A 26325-nucleotide genomic window follows, 5' to 3' on the forward strand; every position below is an offset into this window, starting at 1 on the left:
GGCTCAGATTTGCTCCACCTGTGTCATAGAGGCCTGGGCCTCGCGGGGCGCGGCCAGGAGAATGGGGAGGGGGTACCTCGGGGGTCCCTGCAGAGGACGTGGGGGACAGAGCGGGGAGAAAGGATGCCTCGGGCCGGCTGGGAGGAGGCAGCGCCTGGCTCCCCGCAGAGAAAATGGGGTCGCGAGGGCCGAGGGTCCAGGGCTGGGAGAAGGGGCGCCTCGCTCCCCAGGAAGCAGAAGCGCTGGACAGCGCGAAGGAGGGACCCCAGAACCGGGAGTTGCAGGAGGGAACGCGCCCAGCAGGGGAACACCCCTCGCTCTCCCCGCCCTGCCCCGCTCCCCGTGCCCCCTCCCCCACTCCCACTCCCCAGCCCGGACACTCCCCCCATCCCCATGCAGCGCGCACGGGAGCCGGGAGGGGGCGCGCACGGGAGCCGGGAGGGGGCGCGCACGGGAGCCGGGAGGGGGCGCGCACGGGAGCCGGGAGGGGGCGCGCACGGGAGCCGGGAGGGGGCGCGCACGGGAGCCGGGAGGGGGCGCGCACGGGAGCCGGGAGGGGGCGCGCACGGGAGCCGGGAGGGGGCGCGCACGGGAGCCGGGAGGGGGCGCGGGCGGGCGCGCGGTCTCGGGCGAGGCGGGGGATTCGAGCGCGTTATAAGGCCAGGAGCCCGGGGCGTCCGAGACGCCGCGCTCGGAGCAGCGAGGGAACCGCCGCCCGCATGGCCCCGGCCCGCCGCCCCGCCGGAGCCCGCCTGCTGCTCGTCTACGCGGGCCTGCTGGCCGCCGCCGCGGGCCTGGGGTCCCCGGAGCCTGGGGCGCCCTCGAGGAGCCGCGCCCGCGAGGAGCCGCCGCCCGGGAACGAGCTGCCCCGGGGCCCCGGGGAGAGCCGCGCGGGGCCGGCCGCCCGTCCGCCGGTAAGACGCCCGGGCCCGCTCCAGACCCAGCCCGCGCCCGCAAGCCCCGGCTCTGGGCGGCGGGAGGCGGACCTGGAGGCCGACCGCCCTCACCCGCGAGAGCTGCTGCAACGCCCGGCTCCGGGGCTCCGGGGCTCCGGGGCTCCGCCGAGACTCAGGGCCGTGTAGACGCCGCCCTCAGCCCGGCGGGGCAGCCTTGACTTTGGCTTTGAGGTAGTTTGACTTAAAGCAAGGTTCTGCTAGGTCGGCGAAAACCCCCTTTTCTTTTGGGACAGAAGGAAGTTGGGAAATAGATAAAGTGTAAATAACTTGATTTGAGGAAATTGGGAAGAACGCATTTGTAAAAAGTGTAAGCGAATTACTGCCACCGCCCCCAGTCTATTTGGTGCAATTATCTGAAAAACAGAAAGTGTTTCCCTGCGGGTCTGGGGTCAAGGGGCTGTTCAGGCTGGGGAATGACATGTGGCTTGGAGTCAAGTGGTCAAGTGGCTTCTGGCTGTGAGTGGGTGATCTTGAGCTCTGCCCTGCCCTCTCCTCTCCAGGGTTTTTGAGCCTGGACTGCTGAGCAGAGGGTGGTCCGGTTGGGGAGGTGTGGCCCAGGCCCGAGGAGGGGAGAACTTCAGAGGAGCCCTCAGTGTGGCCGGGCCTTGGGTCAGGGAGGCAGGGCTGCCCCAGGGAAGCCGGGGTGGGCGGCCGGTGCTGTTTATTCTGAAGATGCTCAGGGGCAGTAGAGGGGAGAGCCAGGAACGCATCTACTAGAGGGGACAGGGGTGCAGCCAGGCCTGGGGTCCCCCAGAGTTCTCTATCCCAGCCCCATCACCCCCAGCCACTTCCCAGGGACTGAAGGCACCCCCTCCCCGTGCAGTTGGCCAAACCACCCAGGTGGGCACAGCAGCCAAATGTCAGGGCACAGTCAGCAGGAGGCAGACGGGGCTCAGGTGCTTCCAGGTGGAGTTTTGGCCTTGGACCCTGTTTGTGGGAGACACAGTGACACCAGAGGTCCTCCCAGGCTCCAAGGCTTGTTTCTGAGAGACCCCTTGTGGCTGGAACCAGGGCAGCTGCCCAATACCCACCCGCATTACTGGGGCCATCTCCTGGGACACCAACTTCTGCCTGTTACAGCTCTGCCCCCAAACCACACTGGGGTCAGAGTCCATCCACAGGCTACAGGTGCAGCTTGGAGGGTCAGCTGGGAACACCCCTCCTGGCCGGTGTGCGGCATCCTCGCCGCATGTTTCCACGGAGGGCACACGCAGAGTGGAAGAGGGTCCTGGGAGGGGGTAGAGGGGAGATCAGCCAGCAGGTGGTGCAGTTGACCCTCTAAGGCCCAAGGAAGCACTGAGCAGCGCTGAGGGCCCTGGGCACCCTGAACCCTTTCTCCGTCCAACCACAGGCTCCTCTGGCACCGCAGCCCCCATCTTCCCACCACAACACCCTAGCCTGTGCATTAGTCAGCCAGCTCCCAAAAGAAGGCCCTGCATCCCCCCAGATCAGCCAGGAACCAAAGGCAGTGACTTGGCAGCGGCTTTGTCTCTGATAAAAGGGCCCAGTCAGCTCTAAAATCCCAGGGTCCTTCTGTCAGCCCCCAGCGTCAGCACCCATGACCTCATCTAAGCCTTCTTGGGCTGGTTTCCTTCCCAGCTGGCAGCCTTGCCTGGAGCCCAGATAGCCCAGTGGGTCCAAGGCCTCTCCCAGGAAGGTCCCTCCCAAAACTGTGCTCGGTGTCAGCATCAGTCAGGATGCAGTGCGGACAGAAATGGGAACTTCCAGAAGCATCATTGTCCATGCTTGAGTCAGTGTCTGAGAAGTGCTGAGGAAATGAAAGTCTCACACGGAGGCCTCGCATCATGACAGCTCACCTGGTCCTCTCCCCCACTGGACTGTAACCCGAGGCAGCTGTGAGGGCTGAATTTGCCTCCTTAGAACTTCTGACAGTGGGGGATGGACAGAGGAGGGTTGGCTAGTAGTTGGGCTCCCTGATAATCACAGTTGCTTCTTCCTGAGCACCTATGGGTGCTCTGGTGGTTGGATCCTCCTGGTGACTGGAGGATAGTGTGATCACTGCAGCTCCTCTGGAGGAAGGAGGCCCAGTGCAGGGATTCACCCCTACACCTGAGCCCTACACCCCATTTTCCCTCCAGGCATCTTGGGTCTGCCTCTCCCATGAGTGCGAAGTCCAGGCCGAGGTGTGGCCTGTTCCCCAGGAGTCGTCTTCCACGGGCCGGGGGAGAACGTGCGAGGGGTGGGGGCCCCTTTGGGAGCTGCCTTTGAGGCATTGCCTTTGAGGGCACCACAGGTGACAAGGACCAGGGTCCCAGAGTACAGAAGGCCACACAGTCACCTCCTGCAAAGTGTCCCACCTGCTTGGTGGGAGCCCAGTGAGGCCAACCGCCCTGCTGGGCTGGCTGTGTTCCAGGAGCCCACTGCTGAGCGTGCACATAGCGTCGACCCCCGGGACGCCTGGATGCTCTTCGTCAGGCAGAGTGACAAGGGTGTCAATGGCAAGAAGAGGAGCAGGGGCAAGGCCAAGAAGCTGAAGGTGAGGCCGGCATCCCGTCAGCGTCAGGCCGTCGGGGGCTCCGCCTCCTCGCTCCTTATTCACTCCCACTCCTACATCCTGAACGTTTCCAATAGCACACCCCTCACGCCTCGGCCTGGGGACAGAGAACACAGAGGAAGAACCCAGGCAGCCCCAGGGGGAGCCCCGAGTTAGGGGCCTGGTCCCAACCATTTCCCCACACCCCTAAAATACCAGGCACTCCCTCTTTCCTCCTCCCTCTGCATCCAGGCCAGGGAGGCTGGGCTAGCCCAGGCTGTGGTGAGAACCTTGTCCATGCTGGAGGGGCCTGCAGGAGTGCCTGGCTCCCAGGGACTAGTGGCACGGGGTCCTGGCGGCTGCTGCGCTCTCACCCTCACTCAGCCTTGGGTCTTGGCCTGTGCAGAAACTTGGTGCTTGGTCCTGGTGCTGCCTCCTGCCTAGAGCCCCCAAAATGGAAAATACGGGGTGTGGGCTTCTCTGTCCCCTGGGGGCCAGTCTCACCTGCCTGGGATCTGACCACACGATGGAAGGCCAGCTCGGAGCGCACGAGGCAGGGGCGCAGGCTGCGCTGTCCCCGTGGCCTGGTCTTCTACCTCTGCCCAGCCTCCTGGCCCTGCCCTAAGCTTCTCCCCACAGGGGGCTCACTGGCTCCTGTTTTGGGTCCCAATCCAGCCTAGTGGGGACTTGCTGATGGTGGACTCGGGCCCAGTGCAGACCCTGAGATGCAAGTCCCCAAAAGCAGCCTGGAGTCTTCTTCCCTCCACGAGGCCTGGCCGCAGGAGCGGGCTTCAGCCCTCTGCCTCCCCACTCAGAGCAGAGTCCTTCCCCGCCAAAGCCCCGCCCCGAGGGGCCCCCACCTCCAGCACAGTCCTTGTACTCACTCCAGGAGAAGCTTTCACTGTTTGAAGTAGATCCTTGGCTGGAGGTTGGAGCCCACTGGGGAGCTCTGTTGCCTGCCTCTTAGTGGCAAGAGCTTGCACAGGGGTTGCTGTGGCTCCCAGCCTGCTCCTCACATGTCCTCACTGCCAAGGTTCCCTTTCAGTTCGGCTTGCCAGGGCCCCCTGGGCCTCCCGGTCCCCAGGGCCCCCCAGGCCCCATCATCCCACCCGAGGCGCTGCTAAAGGAGTTCCAGCTGCTGCTGAAAGGTAGGGGTGTGCACCGGCTGGGACACACACACCCCGCTGTGAGCAGGGCCTGGGAGGGTGTCCCGAGGAGCTGACAGGGCCAACCTCAGCACCTCGGCAGGCACCCAAGGAGGCACCTGCTTTGGGCTAGACTCAAGGACAGTGGAGCTGGCCCAGGTCCAGTCCCTGCCCCATCTTGGCCCATGTCTGCCAAGGGTCAGGGCTGGGGATGGCTGGGGGTGGCTGGGGGTGGGGAACCATGGCCAGGAGAAGGCTTCACAGAGGAAGGTGGACCTGGCCACTCAGTATGGTGGGTGCTCAGGGACCAGCGCCCATGCCCTGCTTGGAAGTCAGGAGAGCCCAGCGAAAGGCAGAGGCTAGTGTATGGGGCAGCACCAGGTGGAGTGGGCCTGGCACCCACAGTCACCACTGGCCAGGGCTGGGGCAGCCTGCCCTGGAGGAGGCAGGGCTGAGCGGAGCCGCGGAGTCCACACTGAGGCCTCCTGCGGAGCGGCGGCTCACATTAGTCATTAGAATTGAGCCGTTTTTTCCTTTTAGTTCAATGTCCTGTTCGTTTAAATATAGCACCTTCTGCGCTGAAGAACCTCCTTGTACTTCCAGTAAAGCTGCAATCGCTTATCTTACCCCCAGCGTCTTTGGAAAATGTGGGTGGGGTAGAGGTGAGGCTGGAGGCCAAGGGCGCTGGGGCACTTCTGCCCGAGCTTCCCAAATCTTGAGGGAAACTGGAGCCGCTGCAGGGTCAGGAAGCAAAGACTCCGAGGCCCTTCAGGCCGAGGGGGCGTCGCCCTCGCCCCACCCCTGCGCCCGGCAGGTCCCTCGTCCCGCTAGCACCTGTCGTTCAGGGCTGGACCCACGCGGCGGGCGGGTGAGGGGTCCCCGGCGCGCGGCCACCGCTCGCTCTGTGCCAGGCGCGGTGCGGCAGCGGGAGCGCGCGGAGCCCGAACCCTGTACGCGTAGCCCCGCCGGGCCGGTCGCTGCGAGCCTCGCCCCGGTCTCGGCCACCGCCGGGGAGGACGACGACGACGTGGCGGGGGACGTGCTGGCACTGCTGGCCGCGCCCCTGGCCCCGGGGCCGCGGGCGCCGCGCGTGGAGGCTGCTTTCCTCTGCCGCCTGCGCCGGGACGCGTTGGTGGAGCGGCGCGCGCTGCACGAGCTCGGCGTCTACTACCTGGTGAGTGCGGGCGCGCGGGAGGGCGGGTGGGTCCGGCCGGGTGGGACCCGGGGTGACCATCCGTGCCCCTCGCAGCCCGACGCCGAGGGTGCCTTCCGCCGCGGCCCGGGCCTGAACTTGACCAGCGGCCAGTACAGGGCGCCCGTGGCTGGCTTCTACGCTCTCGCCGCCACGCTGCACGTGGGTGAGGCCCGGGGTGTGGGAGGACCGCCCGCCCTGTCGTCCACCCCGCCGCCCGCCCGCGTGACCACGTCCCACCCTCCCCCGCAGCGCTCGGGGAGCCGCCGAGGAGGGGGCCGCCGCGCCCCCGGGACCACCTGCGCCTGCTCATCTGCATCCAGTCCCGGTGCCAGCGCAACGCGTGAGTGCACCCCGGCCCGGACCCCACACCCGCATTCGCTCGGCCTCCACAAGCTGGAGGTGGTTAAACAGGCACTGGACGGGGCTTCCGCCCGTTCACACCCCACCGTGGCCTAGGTGACCCCACACCTTCTTCCAGGTCTCCCGGTCAACTTCTGCCCCTATCAGGCCTTCCCTTCACAGCAACCAGAACCTGTTAAAAATGACCTTTCCAGCCGGGCGCGGTGGCTCACGCCTGTAATCGCAGCGTTTTGGGAGGCCGAGGCGGGAGGATCACGAGGTCAGGAGATCGAGACCATCCTGGCTAACATGGTGAAACCCCGTCTCTACTAAAAATACAAAAAATTACCCGGGCGTGGTGGGCGCCTGTAGTCCCAGCTACTCCGGAGCCTGAGGCAGGAGAATGGCGTGAACCCGGGAGGCGGAGCTTGCAGTGAGCCGAGATTGCGCCACTGCACTCCAGCCTGGGCGACAGAGGGAGACTCCGTCTCAAAAAAAAACAAAAAACAAAAAAAAAAACCTTTCCAGGCCACTCCCTGCCCAGACCTTCACCTCCTCCCCAGGTCTTAGGAGGCCCGGCTCCTCCCAGCCTCCAGCCTCCAGCCTCCCGCCTCCCGCCTCCTTCCCACCTCCGGGACTTTCATCTTGGGGCTCGAAGCACCAGTGTTACTCCAAGAGGCCTCTCCAGACAGCTTTCTGGAGGCTCCCTCCTCAGTCGCCCTCCCACTCCTCACCGGGGAATTTTCTTCCCCATGATCGCATCCCTTTGCTCCTGCACCATCTGGCCCATGAGTGCAGTGACCCTGAGCTCCCTGTCTCCCCACACCCAGAAGGCAGCCCAGGTACAGCAGAGATGCCCTGCGGATAGCGTAGCCAGAGCAGACTTGAATGAATGGATCAAGTCCAAAACTTCTTAGTCTGCCTTTGAACCCGCGGAGTGTGTTGGCCTGAACCAACTTTTAGCATCACCTGCCACCACATCCCCACTTCCGGCTGCCTCAGCCAGTGTCCTGTTTCCCATCAGAGCCAGGGCTTTGCTGCCTCTTGCTGGGCCCTCGCCTTGCCTTTCTCAATACAGCAAGCATGCCTCTGGCCCTGTGTCCTTCCTCCTCTTGGGGACTCGGTTCAGACACCACCTCCACTGGAAGACCAGTGCTGGGCATGCGTTGGCTGCTGGCAGGATTGTGTGTCGTGGATGAAGTTGGTGGGGTCTCATGGGGCAGGCTGACCCTCCTTCTGTTTTGGCTACAGCTCCCTGGAGGCCATCATGGGCCTGGAGAGCAGCAGTGAGCTCTTCACCATCTCCGTGAATGGTGTCCTGTACCTGCAGGTGAGTGGGGCAGGCTTGGGCATGGAGGGGCACCGCCTGGGCATGGCCACGGGTGGCTGGGTGCAGAAGGGTGCTGTTAGATGCTCAGGATCACCGGGTCGGGTGCAGCACCCTCAGACTCCAGGCCTGGGAGAGGGTCTAGGACATGCCAGGTGCTCACTTTGGTCTGGGCGCAGCCAGGCTTCAAGTCCTGATCTCCTTCCTCCAAACGCAGCCCTTCCCCGAGAGCACCTGCCCGCTTGAGCAGCTGCTCCGCTCTGCACTCCCAATATTCAGACTCCCTGAGCACCTCATCCCGAGGCCCAGTACTCCTGGCCACCACAAGCCCGCTGAGGGACCAGTGCAGGGAGGGAATGGAGGCCAGCACTCTGCCCAGGCTGACGCCGAGTCCCCTGTGACTGTGGGAAGCCAGATATGTTATTTTCCTGCCTAAAACCCTAAGTGACCATCTCTGGCACTGTGGGAATTTTGGCAAGTGGTAGAGAAATGGACATAAAGGTGGAATTTACTAACAAAGAAAACAATTGAGTGCAGGTGTGTGGAATAACAGCTGCTATTGAATGCTCCCAGAGCTTTGGAGAAGGTAGTGCTACTCCCCGAGTTAGCCCAAGTTCACACAGCAGAGCCAGAAATGGAGGCCAGGCTGTCCGGCTCCAGAGTCTGTGCTTGCTGAAAGGCATTTAGAGGTCCCTTCTGGGTGCCGCACAGCATGCTTGGTGAACTCAGATGGTCTCTGCCCCACCTGGATCTTAAGATGCAAATCCTGAGGCAGGTCTGGGTGGATCCCGGATTCTGCATTTCCGGGAGTTCCCAGGGAATGTGGCGCTGCTGGTGCATGACAACCAGCATCCAGGCTAGAGTGCTGGTTTCATGGAAGGCTCTGCCAGATGACTGCAGGGCCAGGCCTGTGGGGAAGGGCCTCTCCCCCACCTGACTTGGGAGCCCTTGCAGGCTCTGAGAAGCTGAGAAACCTGTTGGACTCTTGAATCCCACTCTGGCCTTGAACAGGGGCTCGCTCCCACACACGCGAACCGTAGGGCGCTTCAGGGAAAGCACAAGAGGTGCTGGGTGGGGCCCAACCCGTGCGGGCCCTTGCTCTGTGATCTTGGCGGCCACATTCGTCTCTGGGCCTGAGCGCTTCCCATATGTGGGGCTGAGTGGGAAAGAGGGAGTGTGGCTGGCTGGCCCTTGGGTCGCCTCTGCAGGCTGTTGGGGCGGCCCAGTGCCTCAAAGGCACCCTCCTTGCAGATGGGGCAGTGGACCTCCGTGTTCTTGGACAACGCCAGCGGCTCCTCCCTCACAGTGCGCAGTGGCTCCCACTTCAGTGCTGTCCTCCTGGGCGTGTGAGCGGCCACCACAGGCCCTTCCTCTCAGGGGCAAATGGAGCACAGGTCTAGACAATGTGTGGACAGTGTCAGAGTAGCAGTGGCCACATGGAGGAGGAGGCCCACCCGCAACTCTGCCCACACTGGCCACTGCAGTTCAGCCCACAGAGCCACTGCAGGCAGGCCTACGGACGTGACGTGCACACTGGTGGTCCCTGAGCCAGGGGTGATTCAGGACACCATCTTGGGCTATTATCCAGTAAAGAGTCAGCGTGCCTGGGGGCACCTGCTAGTCCCCAGCTGCGGGCCGACTCTTTCCTGGCCTGCTCAGCACCTGCCCAGATGGCCTCTGCATCTTTCCTGTGCCCAGCCCCACCTTTTCCACCTCTCTTCATGTTCTCCTGGAGTGCAGAGCACACTGGCCAGGGCCTCTCCCTGGAAGAGGGTCAGCTGACACAGGGCTGAGGGGGCTGCCATGGGGAAGTACACTGTGTTCTTACTGCTTAGAAGGGACAGGGTCACTCACCACTCCCCTGATCGCCATCTGGGCTGCTTGGTCTTCCCTGCCCTCCCCTAACCGTGTTCTACCTGCCAGTGGAGCTGAGCACTGCTTAGCCTGGGCCAGGGGGACACTGGACAAGGGCCTCTGGGGGACAGTAAGTGGGCCCAGCTTCTAGTTCTAATGTATGCAAGATTAACTCACAAATTCACCTCAGAAGGCCTTTCCAAATGGGAGCTCCACTCTTCCCCTCCTCTGCAAATCTTTTCACAGCCAAGGCCCCTTCCACCCTCTCCAGAGGTGGATGAGATCCCTTTTCCCCTCCCCTCTGAGGTGCTGACTCACTGGTAGGATCCACCCACCAGAGGAAAGATCTAGAACGTCTTTACAGATTGGAGACAGCCAGGCCTGCTGACCCATCTTCCAAATAGCTGAAGCAGAGACTTCCACCAGGGGTGCCAGGGCCTGGCTGGGTCCAGCAGCTCTTGGATGAGCCTCCCAAGCATCTTTCCCACTTGGGTGGCGATGTGGCGCTCACATTGGACAGGTGGTGGACGAGAGATGGTCCCGAGAAAGGGTGGTCTTGGGAGGGCTGGTCCCAAGCCTGCTGTGCTCCTGTGGCAGTGATGGGGCCTGGGGATGGGGACGGCAGCTCTCATCCCTCATGAGGACACACAGGCTGTGAGCCCGCAGCCTCCTCAAATGTAGCCTCCCACATTTTCCCCCAAGTGCAGGACTGTCCCAGAGTAGGTAGTGAAGAGGACAAGGCCCTCGGCAGCGACCTCCAAGGGCTTCTACCTGCTGAGGAAGAGTTAACCCACTCCCTCCCCACACAACAGGCTACGAAGAACCTGGTGCCTCAGGACCTCCTGGGAGCCAAGCTGGTCTGGCAAGGGTGCTCAGGCCCGGGAGAGAAGGGAGCAATGGCCAGTCACCTTCACTTTCTAACTAGCCTCCGGATGAGGTGACTGCCGCCAGGCCTGAATGATCCCCAGGAGCCCAGCTTCCAAACCCCAACTCCGAATCAAACATCTCCATCCCCAAGTGCAGTAATACACAAAAACCAAACACTCTGCCCTGGGAAAGGCCTGGCGCGATTCTCAGTAGGACTCATACCCACCCTACCTAGAAGTACTGGGCTGGCCTGGGTACTGCATCCCGTGTGTTTTGATAAGGGGGTGATGTGGCCACGCCCTTATCTAGATTTCACTTTGTATCCACTGGGCACAGATATTTTAGAGAACTTATCTTTTACTCTTGAAAAAGCCAAATATCCACATCTCTTTCATTTTCTCAGTGTGTTATGCAGCAGTTAAAGTATTTATTGTCTAATACTGCCAGGTGGAATATATTTATATAACTGACTTTGTGGGGTGGTTCAAGTACTTAAGAACTATGTGACACAACAGTTACAAAACAAAAGGCAGACCTTAAGATCCGGAATGAATCCTTTAGCCCAGGTTCACTAAACTAAGCACGGTAAGGAGGAACCTGGAAGGTGAAGTGGAGATGGCCTCCAGCCTCTACGTGGAGGGACTCCCTTGAAGGCTGGGAGTGAACCTTCCTGGGAAACTAGGGTCAAGCCTCTCGGGAACAGTGGGACATAGGGATGTACGAGTCACAGACATCAGTGTGCAAACACCTGGTTTGCTAAAGGAAGACATTTACCAAATAAATGGTTCTATTTCCTGATTCTGGGGTGCCAGGGCTCTTTTCTTCAATGATGCCACACCGTATAATGTCCCAGTCCTCAAACTGAAATGGGTACTTGGCTCTTAAAACTCCCTGGGGAAGGAAGGGGCAGCACCAACACTTCATTCAGTTTTTACTTGTGGCTTTTGCACAACAGACCCCCAGGAGGCAGCTAAGGTTTACATGAAGTGTTTACCACTGAGGTCCTCACAGCACGGACACCAATTCCACTCACTCAACCGGGTGATAAAACCATGTGTGTGTTGGGTAGGGGCCAGGCAACATTACAAAACAGATTCTGAAAACGCAAAGTTTTACAATCTTACATCATCCTGAGCCAAACATTTACACAAAAGGATCCAAGAGCTGCTTTACTAAAAACTACTTACATAATGATGACATGTTTTCTATGTAAACAAATGCTTGAAAAGTATTTTAAAGCTTATTCTTCTGAGCTTATTATTCTTCATGCACCCTTTTCATGCTTTTAACATCTTTCACAGAAGTGTCCCCCTTTGAGGTGTTATTGCTAAGATTAACCTCATTCCAGCACAGGGCCAACTCCCCACACCTACCTCAAGTGGGAAGCGGAATTTCCGGGCCATGCTGAGCAGCAGGCTGCCTGCTCCAACAGGAAGGTGCACACCTACACCCAGGGAGTCCAGATGGAAGCCACTGAACCTAGTCCTCCACAGACTCCTTCCACCAGACTGCAGCTCTCACCAATGGAATCAGAATCGCTAATTCTGTACTGTTTCTGGAGGGTCTGATGCATGAGTAACCTTGCATATGAGTCTATTTCCTGGCTAAGCCTGAGCTCATGCTATGTAACATTTTGCAACACTATTTCCATAGGGAAAACTGAAAAGAGCTAGAGGGTTCCAAAAGCCCTGGTCTGGTCCTCGCCTTGTCTCTAACCAGTCATCCCCTGGGTCTCTTCACTGCAACGTGCCACTTCCCCAACCAGGGTTATCATGAGAGTTAAAGCACAGCAAAAATGCCTGTGAACTACAAAACAGCACACAACCAGCAGCTTGCAGGCCGCTACGAGCCAGTCCAAGATGCCTGTAATGGTTTTAACAAGGAAAGACAGCATATTCAAAAGCAAACACAATCTCTGAAGGGTCAAGAGGTGCTCACAATATAATAACTCAAAAGACTAGGAAAAAAAAAGAGAAACCTTTATTTACAACCATGGGAGTCCCACAGGAGTACACAAAACACACAATGTGCACACACACAAATTGAACCTTTTAAGTCGATACCATGCGTGCTCCTGGCCGCGCGCCACCCCTCAGTGCCCTATCCGCACCACCATCACGGTGACGTTGTCGGCCGAGCCCCGCTGCACCGCCTTGTTGGCCAGCCTGTTGCAGGCTGCTTCGTAGCGGGCGTCGACTGCAGACTTCCCTTCCCGGGTCTGGATCTTCTCATCCTACCAGATGAGAAAGGGAATGAGTGAATGGAGTGGCCCTGCACCCTGTCACTTTCCTGAGACATTACTGCCAGGAAGAAGAGCTGCTCTGGTCTCCATCAGGGCTGGCAGGACAAACTGACCAGTGAGTCAGTAGGCAGAGTTCACACTGAAAAAGGGCACAAGGGCTGTTCCACAATGGGAGGAAATAGGGTCTCAGGACTTCTACTTCTCTGAAAACTAAGACACAGTTGGGACAACCACCACCCCCGTGTGAGATGTCTCACCTCGAGACAGGACAAGATGAAGTTCACGGCTTCTTCTGGGGTAAAGACCTTGAAGAGCCCATCACAGGCCAACAAAATGAACCTACAACACCAGGGAGAAATATAAATGGGTTTTAGGTCCAACCAAAAAAATAAAAAATAAAAAAAGGGCCTGGAGATGGAGATAAAATAAATATTTGTCCAACTATTCAAAGGCTAAGGTGTTTTTTTTTTGTTTTTTTTTTTTGAGATGGAGTTTCACTCTTGTTGCCCAGGCTGGAGTACAATGGCGCAATCTTGGCTCACTGCAACCTCCACCTTCCCAGTTTAAGCTATTCTCCTGCCTCAGCCTCCCGAGTAGCTGGGATTACAGGCACCCGCCACCACGCCTGGCTAATTTTTCGTATTTTTAGTAGAGACAGGGTTTCACCATGTTGGCCAGGCTGGTCTCAAACTCCTGACCTCAGGTGATTCACCTGCCTCAGCCTCCCAAAGTGCTGGGATTTACAGGCATGAGCCACAGCGCCTGGCCAGGCTAAGATTTGTTTAAACCCACTTAATTTCTGAGACAAAGGTTTAAACTACTTACAAGTATTTGTGGATAGGATGTTATACATCAAAACTGAGACTATCCTTCTCTTCACCAATTAACAGAATTATTAATTACCTCAAACATTAGGTGCTGTACTTTCTTAGACAAACTCAAGAAAAATCACTGAATAAAAACATGGGTGTTATGGTAAATATACAAGAATTTATAACACCATAGGCCTTACACCACTTCCAGACATAAAGCTAAGAATGAGCCCAGCCTCGGTGAAACATCCTTGGGTGCACATGCACAGCTTGGGGCTGCATCCAAGTCCAAGGCCCAAGAAGGGGAAGCTGTGCATGTTCCTGTGTTTGAAAACCACATGCTCTCCCTTTCAGAATCAAACCCCCCTAGACTGCCCCTGGAATCTTTCTGAACACCAATGGATTCAATGTGACAGTTCTAGTTCTCCTGGCATTGGGGGTGGGGAATATGCTTCCCCACAGCTTTGCGGTATAAGCCACCTTCCTTTTCTCACTGTAATATCTGTGTTGTTGTTGTTGTTGTTGCTGTTGAGGCGGACTTTCGCTCGTCGCCCAGGCTGGAGAGCAATGGCATGATCTCGACTCACTGTAACCTCCGCCTCCCAGGTTCAAGTGATTCTCCTGCCTCAGTTTCCTGAGTAGCTGGGATTACAGGCGCCCACCACCATGCCTGGCTAATTTTTGTATTTTTGGTAGAGACGAGGTTTTGCCATGTTGGCCAGGCTGGCTTCGAACTCCTGACCACAGGTGATCCACCTACCTCCGCCTCCCAAAGTGTTGGGATTACAGGCGTGAGCAACCACACCCAGCCTGTTTTCCTCATTTGACTAGGCATTCACTCAGCCACTATTTGCTGAGCATATCGTCCATGCTAAGAACACAGTGGGGCCTAGTCCTGGCAGGCAGGCTCCCGCCCCTTCCAGTGTCCTGAAAGTCAGACCCTGAATAACCAATCACACAGACCCATGATTACAATCCAGGAAGGGGAGCTAGGAAGCAAAGCAGAAGGTGCATCATTCAGAAAACCAGAGGAGGCGGCTGCTGGAAAGATGATGGAGGACCCCAGGGTACATGAGAACATGACAAACACACTGAAGGAAGATGTGGAGAACGGGGCAGTGGCTCAAGACAACGCCAAGCAGGCGAGTGCCAAAGCAAGGCACGTGCTCTTCATCCGCAGCACTGGGGCAGGACTCAGCAGCACTCGGAGGACCACCCGCCACAGTGCCACTAGTGTCTCTCGCCTCCCCTCATCAACTCAGTGCTGTGAATCCTGCTTCCGGGAGCTTTCCTTGACCCCCTCCTGCTACTGCCTTAGTTCAGCCCTCATCATCAGGCCAGGGCTGCTGCACCGCTGCTCACGGGGCCTCCCTAGCCCCATAATACCATCTTTAACCATCACCTGTTGAGGCCTTGCCCTCGGCCAGCACGGTGCTGTACCCTTAGGCATGGAGAACAGGAGATGAACAAGTGAACAGTCTCTTTCTCAACCGATCCTGGCTCTGTGTAAAAACCTCCTATGATTCTCCACCAATGATCAACTAAAGTTCAAACTCTGCAGCATGGGACTGAGGGCCGGCCCTTCAGGATCTGCCCCCAAAGTACCCTGCTATCACTTTCCCACCATTCCCTCGGTCCTTCAAGCACCTGTCTGGCCATTCTTTCACAGTGTCACATTTTAATGCCTAACTGTGCGTTCCCTCTGCCAGGAAGGCCCTTCTCCTCTGACAGGGATACCCCCTTCCCCTACTGCCAAAGACCCCAGCACACAGCACATGCCTAGGACACACTGGACTGCAGCTGCCCATCCCCATGTGTGTTCCCTACCACTGCAGACCCCACCAGAGCAGAAACCACATTCTATTTATCTCTGCACCCCCAGGGCCTAGCACCACGCACACCTTCCCTCCAACAAAGGCTTGATACAAACTGGAAGAAGTGAGGAAGACAAATAAATCCACACGCACACACACCTGTGCCTCTTATAGGGCCCTTTTACCTGTCATTGGGGGTCAGCTGGCAGCGTCTGATGTCGGGCACAGAGGTGACACCGCAGCGCTTGTACTGCCCATCCCCAATGGAGCGGGACACCTCTAGCACGCCCAAAACACGCCCATCCCTAAAATGAGAGGAAAAACATTTCAGACTCTACCTGACAGATTATGGGTCCACAGTACTTAGAATCTCACCTTAAAAGCAGAGAATGGAAGTGTGAAAGATACAGACTGTGGAATTCCCATTATTAACTAGTACTGACATTTCTTGATCTCAAATATGCAGGGGTGTCTAGGCCATTAACTGCTGCCCTGGGGTAGGGACCCTGCCCAGCCGCACATGGGTGGGAACAGCACCTCCAGTGGCTGCCAAGCAGTGCTGCCCAGCTTAACCTTCGACGGGACTCAGCAGTTCTCATCACACACCTAGGTCCCAACTCCAGAACTGGATTTGACTGACTGGGTAAGGGAGCCTGGCAGGGTTTTTGTATCTTAAAGCTCCTTGAGTGTTTCCCACATGCAGCCAGGGTTAACAATAGCTAGAACAGAGAGATATTTTGCATTTCAGTCTAATTAGATTTGGAAAATCCCTGAAAGTGGCTATTCCTGGATTGTGGAGCACATGTCCTTTGCATCAAGTACAGGTATGGTTTAATGTTAATGTAAATGACAGTATCCTGCATAGCATCATAGTTTCACCCATTCTATTTTTACGTGAGGGGATATGGAGGAGATGGGGCAGTGATCTACAAATGGGAAGAGACATCTAAGGGACAGTCCTATTGCCAAGGAAAAACCATTTGGGGGAGCCTACTGCCCCAAAGAACAATTCTGGTCTAGGCTGTAGCACAACTGTCGCCTTAGGCAGCTGCAAGCTCTCTCCCCTTCAGGCCCTTGTTTGTAAAGGCAAGGAAGAGAACCATACTCAACGTGTGAGAGAGCACTCCGCAAATGCCACGGCTGCGCATGGGCGTTGATAAGATCACCACGGGGCTCCCAAATCATGGACCAAGCAAGTTCAGGAGATGCGGTGCAGATGGCTGCACATGGTAGGAAATGCTTCCTGGGCTGCTGTCCTAAAGGCAGAATTCAGCCTGGCCCTTCTCTGGGCCCCAGTTACCCTCTCAGTGGCTCAGAGTTCAGTATCCGTAACAAACATGTTTTTTCTTCTTCAAAGACTTCTGCTGATATCTGCAAAAAGCCTAGCGATCTTTTAGGATACAAACTGTTAAACAGCAAGAGGAAACACAATGCACAGGGGAAGAGCTGAGGACTGAAGATGGGTGGGGGCACTTGGCCTTAAGAGTGCCACTTCAGGAAGCAGCTCACAGTGTAAGTACTACGAAAAGCCAACAAATTACCTCTCCCATGACCAGGTGACTGGGTGTCTGGTGTGGCTTCCGGCCATCCCAGTCATAAACCCATCCTGTTTCAACAAGATTAAGATTACAATGACCACCTCTGCAATGGCAGGTCCCAGAAGACCAAGTAGCTCAGCAACTTCTGGTACTGCACTGTACAGAAAATGTGAAACAATTCCTAAGTCTAAAGAAGGAAAATAAGAGCAGCACAGGAACTGGCATCTCTCATTCTCTCTTTTTTTTTTTTTTAAGAGACAGGGTCTCCCTCTGTTGCCCAGGCTGGAGGGCAGTGGTGCAATCGCTCGCTGGGCTCAAGTGATCCTCCCACCTCAGCCTCCTGAGTAGCTAGAACTACAGGTGTCACCAAGTCCAGGTAAATAAAAAAAATTTTTTTTTTGTACAGATAGGGTGTTGCCCAAGCTGGTCCTTAAACAATTAGCCTCAAGCAGTCCTCCCACCTCAGCCTCCCAAAGTGCTGAGATTACAGGCGTAACATGGCCTCATTCTTGTTTTCAAAGTTCCACATACAGAGTAGTAATCTTACATTCACTGAACTGCTAGAGTAACAGGAGAAAGCACAATGGACAGAATGCTGGATCCCGGGAAAAGCGTTTGGTAGTGATGAGGCAAGCTGCCCTGGCACTATACCTACCCTCAATGCAATGTCCTACGTAGGATGTGCACATTCAAATACCTGTCAGTTCAACAAAGGCCAATCACAGAGTCCCAACTCTGAGATCGAGCATCACACAAGGGTAAATCCATGCCACCTCTGTTTTGGAAACTTTGGTACAAGTTCAAAATGATCACCACTGATGAAGCTGGTCGGGACTCAGCCCCAGCAGCCCCACAGGCTTCATACTTCCCAGTCTGCTTTATCCATTTCACTGGAACTCTTTTTTGTTTTTAGGAGAAAGGGTCCTGCTATGTTGCCCAGACTGGAGTGCAGTGGCTATTCACAGACATGGTGGCGCATTACAGCTTCAAGCTCCTGGACTCAAATGATCCTCCTACCTCAGCCTCCAAGTGGCTGGGACTACAGGCGCATGCCACCAATACATACTCTATCCATGTCCATTTCTTAGAAAGTCTGCACTACTCTAGACACAATAGAAAGCTGTCTGCTTCACAGCAGGTTCTCCCCGTTGCCCAGTTTTCAAAGTTTAAACAAACTGCCCAAAGTTCATTCTCTTTCCCCTTCCCTCAGTTTCCCCCCACCCCCATAATTACAATGCTTAGCAAGTAGTGGCTTTTTTTTTTTTGAGACAGTGTCTCACTCTATTGCCCAGGCTGGAGTGCAGTGGCGCGATCTCGACTCATTGCAACCTCTGCCGCCTGGGTTCAAGTGATCCTCCTGCCTCAGCCTCCCGAGTAGCTGGGATTACAGGTGCCTGCCACCGCGCCAGCTAATTTTTGTATTTTTAGTAGAGATAGGGTTTCACCATCTTGGCCAGGCTGGTCTTGAACTCCTGACCTCGTGATCCACCCGCCTTGGCCCCCCAAAGTGCTGGGATTACAGGCATGAACCACCGCGCCTGGCCAAGTAGTGGCATTTTAAGTCTCAGCCTACCAAGCCAATCTGCCTGTCCCTTGGTACTAGCCCTCATTAGGACTGGCCTCCTGCCCTTACACACTTCCAACTTTTGCTTTGTGCTGCTTTATTTCTCTTCTCTGTTTTCTGCCAACCAGAAAACTGTTTTCCTACTGTTGGACAAGCTGTTCAACAGTGTCTTCAGATCTTAGCTATTTCTGTTGATATTTTCTGTTCTAATTATTTCTCCAGAGAGAGAGAGAGAGAGAGACTGGGTGAGACTGAGACATCCTACTACTTGTGTGTTTAAGGCTAATCTGGCTGCTAAAGGCAGCTGGAAGCTGCTTGGTCTTCAGCTCCTCTTGCATGTCAGTAAAAGCAAGACACAGCTGGTCTCAATAAACAGACTATCCACAAGTGATGTTTGCAAAGTTAAGGTTGGGAGGTGGAAGCTCCATCTCCTGACCATCCAAAGACTGGTGGATGCCTAAATCCAATGTATTAATACAATGAGTGCTACAGAGATAACCAAAGGTACAATACTAGAACAGTTACTTTTGGTTATCAGAGGCCTGCACTTGATCAAGTTCTAGGCACAGAGTACTGACATTTAAATTTAAATGCTATATGTAAACTTCCCATCTGTTCAGCTGCCTTCCTTGTAAAATAAAAATAAAACTTGTCTTAATCTTCTCAGAAAAATTCCCTGCCACATAGCTACCTTCAATGTAAGAAAGTAGAAAAAAATAAGAATGCACAAAGATTTACATACTTTTGTTAAGAAATACTGGAAAGAATCAAGAAATAGGATGAAGGGGACAGGGATGAAAGCATGACATCTCTAAATGTCTTTTTACTCAATTTAGATTTTGAAGCATGCAACAGGGAGTTTTTCATGTTTTTTATTGTGGTAAAATATACATGACATTTACCATCTTAACCATTTTTAAGTGTACAGTTCAGCAGCATTAAATATATTCACACTGTTGTGTTATCAGCACCACCATCCATCCCCAGAACTTTTTCTATCTTCCCAAACTGAGATTGTTCCCATTAAACACTAACCCCACGATTCATTCCCCACAATTCATACCCCACACCCCCCAGTAACCACCATTCTACTTTCTGTGAACTTGACTGGTACCTCCTATGAATGAAATCCTAGTGTTTGTCTTTTCGCATCTGGCTTCTTTTACTTATAGCATAAAGTCCTCAGGTTCATCCATTTTGTAGCACGGGTCAGAATTTCCTTCCTTTTTGAGGTTAAATAATATTCTGTTATATCGACATCTCACACGTTGCTTATCTATTCATCTGTCAGTAAACATTTGGGTTGCTTCTCCCTTTTCCCCATGGTGAATAATGCTGCTGTGAACATAGGTGTGCAAATATCTGTTTGTGTCCCTGCTTTGAATTCTTTTGGGTATATACCCAGAGGTGGAACTGCAGATCATATGCTAACTCTGTGTTTAATGTTTGAGGAACTGCCATACTGTTTTCCATAGTGGCTACACCATTTCACATTCCCACCAGCCATGCGCAGCGGTTCTCATTTTCTCCCTGTAATTTATAAAGGGGAAAAAAGCCCTTTATAAATTGGATAAACTGAAAACAATAAACTGAAGAAAAATAAATGGAAAACTAACTAATAATATTAATAACCAAAGTGGCAAAATAACCACAGTGAAAATAGTTATTTCACTTTTGCACACAGTGCCAACAGTACTGCTTTAGTGAGGTATACTCTAAGGACAAGAGAACAGCAAGGAACACAAACTAAAGTTAGGATATTTTTATTTTTTGAGACAGGGTCTCACTCTGTCAACTAGGCTGGAGTGCAGTGGCACAATCATAGCTCACTGTATCCTAGAACTCCTAGACTCAAGTGACCCTTCTGTCTCAGCCACCCGAGTGGCTGGGACTATAGGCGCACACCACCAGAACTGGCTCCATGGTGCTATTTTTATTTTTTGTAGAGATAAGGTCTCACTGCGTTGCCCAGGCTTCTCTCAAACTCCTGACATGGAGCGATCCTCCTGCCTCAGCTTCCCGAAGCACTGGAATTACAGGTGTGAGCCCTCTGCTCCCCTAGTAGTGATAATTTTGATACTATGAAACTTTTAACAAATAAATACACTGTTGTTAAGAACCAAGATTTCTAGCATTAAGAGAAATGAGATACAAATATTAAACCAAAGAAGGGAAAACTCTGTAACGTTAAATATGAGTAAGAAATAGTACTCCAAGCTTGCGATTTAAAATGTGTTGTGTTTCCTAGTTCTGCATGTCTTGAGTGGACATAGAACTAATGACACTCCAACTGAACTGAGCACCCGAGAACATGGATTTGGGCTCTTTTTAAAAAAATTTATTCCCTACACTGATGTAAATCAATTATATTATTATTATTATTATTATTTTTAAGACAAGAGTCTTGCTCTGTTACTCAACCTTGAGAGCAATGGTGTGATCTCTGCTCACCGCAACCTCTGCCTCCCAGGCTCAAGCTCCCACCTCAGCCTCCTGAGTAGGACCACAACTGTGTGCCACCACACCTGGCTCATTTCTCTTTTTTTTATTTTTTGGTATTTCTTGTAGAGATGGGGTTTCACCACAGTTGCCAAATTGGTCTTGAACTCCTATGCTCAAGAGATCCACCCATTTCAGCCTCCCAAAGTGCTGGGATTACAGATGTGAGCCACTGCACCCAGCCTGGATTTTGGTTCTTAAACATTAATATACACATATGAAAAGGACACAGGAACCAGCCAGCAGGAGTTTCCACTGGCCGTATCTGAAATAAAGTGAGCAGCAGAAAACACCATGACTGTGATTACAACACACTGAATAGTCAACTGGCACACAGTGATTCACCAAGGAAGGACGGAGGGAGAGAAGCAGAGTGGTGAAAGAAAAACACTAATTTCCACAACTATAGGTGACTATCTTCCTTTCAAATTGATAAAGGACAGAATGAAACATTGATGCTGCTTTTTTAGAAGAATCTATGATGTTCTCTTATTGATAAGAAGTTTCTTTACAGAATGCCCGCTAATACATGTGAAAAGAATCACAGAATATGAAAATCATCTTTGACATCCCTGACGAAATAATGATTTAGAGATGCTAAGACCATTAGGTGAAAGGCTGACAGGAAACAGAATATTCACAAGGTACCAGTGAACCTCCCCAGATTACTTGCTGATGACACAAGGTAACAGGAGCATCCGGCTGTTACCACCGGAGCCAAGTGCTGGGATTTGGCAACTTAATTAAGGGTCACATTACGTGCCTACTGAAGTGAAGGACTACTGAGTATACAGCATCCCCCATAAAACATTGCTAAAAACATCTCATCTGAATCTAAAGAAGGCCTCGCACCTAACTTCCAGTTTATAGGAAATATACAGAAATAACACTGTAAAAAAATACGCAGGTTCAGAATGTTGGTGACTCTGTACAACTGCTGGCCTATAACATGGTTCAAAGCCTGGTAAGAAATGAGTCTCGGCAGGGTGCAGTGGCTCACACCTGTAATCCCTGCACTCTGGGAGGCCAAGGCAGCCTGGAAAACACAGACAGAGACCCTGTCTCTACCAAAAAATAAAAAAAAAGCCAGGCACAGTGGCACATGCCTGTGGTCCCAGCTACTTGGGAGGCTGAGGCTGGAGGATCGCTTGAACCTCAGAGATCAAGGCTGCAGTGAGCTGTGATCGTGCCACTACACTCCAGGCAACAGAGCAAGACACACTCTCTCTCTCTCTCAAAAAAAAAAAAGAAAAAGAAATGCCAAGTCCACGGTAGACATGAATGCTGACTAGACCCTGGTTTGAAACAGATACTTTGGGGATAACTCGGGAAATAAAAATATAGACAGGATATTAGATAACCTAACATAACCTAAGGAAATATTATTGTCTTAGGTGTGAAAATTCTCATTAATTATGTCAAGAACGTCCTTATCTTCAGGAGATGCATGCTTAAGTATTTAGGGTGTTATGTCATCATATCTGCAACTTTTAAACAGCTCAACCTGACACACATCTATACAGACTAAACATGATACAATGTTCACTGCTAGTAGATTTGGAAATGTTTGTTTTACTATTGTAAAGTTTCTTCTGTATGTCTGAAAAATTTAATAATAAAAGCTGAGAGTGGGGGAGCCAGCCCTGGCCTCAGGCAGGAGAACAGGCCACAAGAGGGCTCTGCTACTCAGGGGCAGAGACCCACGCTGTTGGTCTCTTAGCCTGCAGCTCCCTTTCTCTGAGATGAAGGATTCACCCAAAGCCCACACTGTCAAATGATTTCTGTAAGGCATGTAAACACTTCTCTGAATTAGGTAAGGACTGGGATATAGGAAGCAACTGCAACACAACTGGCCTTACTTTCAGCCATAGGACTGTCAGTATCAAATTATTTTCAAGGAGTTCAGGCAAAATGAATGTAAAACTTACAAGAAAGGGGAGAAGAGGTGATGCTTACACTCACGTTAGAGTCACATTCTCAGGCATGACTGTCCACAATAGTTACCAGGACAGTAGTTACGGTGGCAAAAACTGAGCAAACAGCACTGCTTGAGGCCTGAAACCAGGCCTATAATCCCATCACTGCTCATGTAAACTGCAGCGACCGTGAATGAAACTGCTTCTTACTAACCCAGGAGCTTTTTGAACAAATGCTAAGGGTTCCAACTACTCTCCAGAAACCTCCCTGTACCACTGACTAGATTCAGCCTGGAGCAATAAAAAAGGCTTCCCCAAATGAACAACAGAAGAGAAACCACACTTCAAAGGATAGGTAAGTGCAGTCTTATACTAAGAGGTGACATCTCTCTTATCTCTGGCAGAAAAAAAAATTTTAATAGTCAAACTGTACAATAAACCAGAAAATACTCCTGGTCTAATTCATAATGCAATGTCCTTGAAGAGGAATTCTAAAGAAAAGACTTATGCCCTCCTTTAGCTGCCTTGGATAGAAGCAGATAATAAAACCAGAGCAGACATATGGTTTTCAAAGATTTAAAGAGAGTGAAATGAAACTGCAAAAGACAGAGCCAAGTAAGACATGGTCCTCTGTGCCAGTTGTTCCCAAGAAGTCCAAAGACATTCCTTAACCTGTCTATACAACTTCAGATTTTCTCTCTGGAGAATTCACCTAAAACTGTAACTTATTCAATGCGAAAAGCGACAGTATTTTTTTTTTTTTTTTTTTTTTTTTTTGAGATGGAGTCTCGCTCTGTTGCCCAGGCTGGAGTGCAGTGGTGTGATCTTGGCTCACTGCAAGCTCCGCCTCCCAGGTTCACGCCATTCTCCTGCCTCAGCCTCCCAAGTAGCTGGGACTACAGGCGCCCACCACCACAAAAAGTGACAGTATTTAAGAAACTTCCTAGGCACAGAGAAAATACTGTGAATGGTAAATATGAATTTGTCCTTTTGCAAATGTAGGGAGGCAAGTTTCGTTCCACGTGGACACATGTGAAATCTACAACAGTCATCCACCTATGTCACCAGTGTTAGATCTCAGACAGAGCCTCGTCACACTGAAGACTACGTAACAGGGAAAGTTCTACTCCTTGAAGGTCCTGGGACCCTTCTACAGCCAACAGCCCTCCTTCCCATGAGCTCCTCTCAGTCCCTTGGTTACCTGACATTTCCTCCAGCCTTCTGTATCCTCATCCGCTCTTCATACTGAGTTGGATTATGCTCTTTGCTGAGGCTTAAGGCTGCATGTTTTTGACTCTCCTCATTGTAACGACACAAGATCGCCTGGGAAGATGGAGATTATAATAGTCATGAAATTCAGTGGGCGCAGAATCTAAAGGTACCAGTTGAAAAAAACAGTTAACAATGGAGTTTGAAGAAAAGAGTTAACAATGAAGTTTCACATTCAGCCTCCTGCTGATAAACGTAAGTTCAGAGAATCAAGCAGCAAAGAAGTGTCAAAGACACAACAGTTAGGGAGAGAGTCGCCCCGGTTTTGATATCAACTCTGGTGCAAACTCTGCTGAATAACTACAGCCAAGCGCTCACTCTGGCTGTTGTCACATTTGTGACATGAAAGGAAGCACTCAACAAGTATCAAGGTCCCTTTTAGCCTGGAGTCTACAAGGCCAGAGACATGTCCATGAGCCTATCGAAGGCAAAGAGGAGGGCAAGCGTTGTGCATGCTGGCCGAGTGCCAGGTAGGCCGTCCACACCAGTGCCTCCAGGTGTTCTCACCCCTGCCAGGCTCATTGTGTCTGTTTTACAGGAAGACACTGAGGCACGAAGAATAAGTAACTCAATAAAGTCAAAGAGCAGAGCCAGGATTCAAATTTGGGTCTGACTCCTAAGTCTTTATTTTTTGCCAATTTTCCTCTTGCTATTTCTGAAGTCATGTGGTCTAAACACATGTGGGCTAAGGCCAGTCTACTAAAGGGTCACCAGAATATAAACTCCACCAGGCAGGAGCTGTCATCTGTTATAGTCCCTGCCATACCCCTAGCCCTTAGTATTTGATGAATCATCCCCCCAAAAGCATTGTGGGGAGAGGTCTAAAGATGCTGCTTAAGTGTGGAGTCACTTGGTTCCTGTGACTGCTGAAGGAGCAATGAGGCCGGCTGAAAAAGTGGCAATGGAACGGAACATATGGTCCTGACGCAGAGGAGGCAGGGTCTGCATCCAGCTTTCCACAGCAGCACCCTGTAGGCTTTACAGCATCCCCACGACTGTCACCAGGGGGAACAACACCCTGGGCTTTCTCTCTCAGCCAGGGACCGGGCTCAGGGGATGAATGGCACCTCATTTGGTATTTTCTAGCTACAGCTCTCAAGTTACTCTGAAATCACAGTAACTTTGAAAGGCAGGGGTTAAAGCTTTTCATTCATTACTGTCTAAGGTCAGAGAAAGGAAATAAAAGATGATTTAGGCTACTTGCATACTGATTACATTCTGATCCACAGCATCACACACACAAACCACGGGAGGAAAAAAGAAACAAAAAAGACGGGATCTGGGTTTTAAAGCACAAGTCTATCATAGGGCATAAGTTCCCCAGAGAACAAACGGCCTCTAGCTGAGCTGCTGTTCCCTTACCCAGAAGTTAAACTGCAGCAGAACACTCTGCAGCAACCCCAGAAGAAAGGTTTCAACCAGACATCATCACTTTAACCTTATTCAACAAGTACGTGCTAAAGTCTTTTCCCCATAAAACGTATTGTCATCTAAGTGGGTGGCTCCAGAGCCACATACCCGACTATCTCCGAGGTTGGCAATATAAAGAATGTTGTCTACAGCCAGAACACACGTGGCAGTGGACCCATCTTTCCAAGCAGGCTTCCTGGGGGGAAACACATCAGAAACACAGTCACCACCAACAGCCTAGCACTTTGAGACTAATTTCCAGAGCTCAATGGGAAGTATCTTATATTTCAAAATGGACCATTTCCTTGATACTTGCTTTTTTTCTGTTTTAGATTTAGCTAATGGTTATAAGAGCTTACTGAGTGCTACGCACTTTTCAGACAGTGAGCAATACTGTTAAACCACATCAGAAGACTGAAATGCATTTAGGAAAACACCACGCACAGTCCACTCAAACTTCATCATCAAGTTATACTTACTGGCTGGAAGCTTGTTTAAGGAACTCTTCATCAGTATGCTTGAAAGTGTCCAAAAGGCATCTCTTCACGGTTTTCTCTACACTGATTACATCTCCTGTTACAGAAGGGCCAAAAGAAAACAATCTCTCAAGGAGGGAAGATTATCCTCCTCCCACTGTCATTTTGGTTTGTTGTTTGTTATTTGTTTTTTGTTTTTGTTTTTTTTGAGATGGAGTCTCGTTCTGTCACCAGGCTGGAATGCAGTGGCGTGATCTCAGCTCACTGCAACTTCCGCCTCCTAGGTTCAAGAGGTTCTTCTGCCTTAGCCTCCTGAGTAGCTGGGAATACAGGCACGCGCGACCATGCCAGGCTAATTTTTGTGTTTTTAGTAGAGACGGGGTTTCACCACATTGGCCAGGCTGGTCTCGAACTCCTGACCTCGTGATCCACCTGCCTCGGCCTCCCAAATGCTGGGATTACAGGCGTGGGTCACCAGGGCTGGCCATTTTGTTTTTGTAATTTCTGCACATCAGTTGATTTTCAAGCATGATTAAGAACAATCCCTATTTTTTTTTTTTAATTTTTTTTTCTGAGACTGGGTCTCACTCTGTCACCCAGGCTGGAGT

General features: G+C 52.5%; 2 protein-coding genes across 7 annotated transcripts in view; one reads left to right on the forward strand and one right to left on the reverse strand.

Moving 5' to 3' along the window:
* The first annotated feature begins 591 nt into the window (after positions 1–591).
* On the forward strand, positions 592–10975 carry ERFE (erythroferrone). 2 transcript variants are annotated; one of them, XM_054479414.2, is made up of 8 exons: positions 592–914; positions 3331–3453; positions 4496–4598; positions 5507–5769; positions 5845–5953; positions 6040–6130; positions 7381–7459; positions 8708–10975. In XM_054479414.2, the coding sequence occupies exons 1-8, from the start codon at positions 720–722 to the stop codon at positions 8804–8806; spliced, it is 1062 nt and encodes a 353-aa protein (XP_054335389.1). In that variant the 5' UTR covers positions 592–719; the 3' UTR covers positions 8807–10975. The 2 variants fall into 2 exon arrangements, with proteins under 2 accessions (XP_054335389.1, XP_063504259.1); XM_063648189.1 differs by lacking the exon at positions 8708–10975 and adding an exon at positions 7674–8677.
* A 1160-nt stretch (positions 10976–12135) lies between these two features.
* ILKAP (ILK associated serine/threonine phosphatase) overlaps positions 12136–26325 on the reverse strand; it is a 33796-nt gene continuing 19606 nt past the window's right edge. For 3 of the 5 annotated variants that reach the window (XM_054479422.1, XM_054479421.2, XM_054479423.1), the window contains 6 exons: positions 25721–25814; positions 25350–25437; positions 23764–23885; positions 15231–15350; positions 12677–12758; positions 12136–12410 (listed from right to left, as the gene is read on the reverse strand). In XM_054479422.1, the coding sequence (XP_054335397.1) occupies positions 12270–12410; positions 12677–12758; positions 15231–15350; positions 23764–23885; positions 25350–25437; positions 25721–25814 (647 nt within the window). In that variant the 3' untranslated portion in view covers positions 12136–12269. The remainder of the gene's footprint in view (positions 12411–12676; positions 12759–15230; positions 15351–23763; positions 23886–25349; positions 25438–25720; positions 25815–26325) is intronic. The other 2 variants (XM_063648187.1, XM_063648188.1) reach the window with 1 other exon arrangement.

Source organism: Pongo pygmaeus, chromosome 11 (genome assembly GCF_028885625.2).
Source record: "Pongo pygmaeus isolate AG05252 chromosome 11, NHGRI_mPonPyg2-v2.0_pri, whole genome shotgun sequence".
Classification (NCBI taxonomy): domain Eukaryota; kingdom Metazoa; phylum Chordata; class Mammalia; order Primates; family Hominidae; genus Pongo; species Pongo pygmaeus.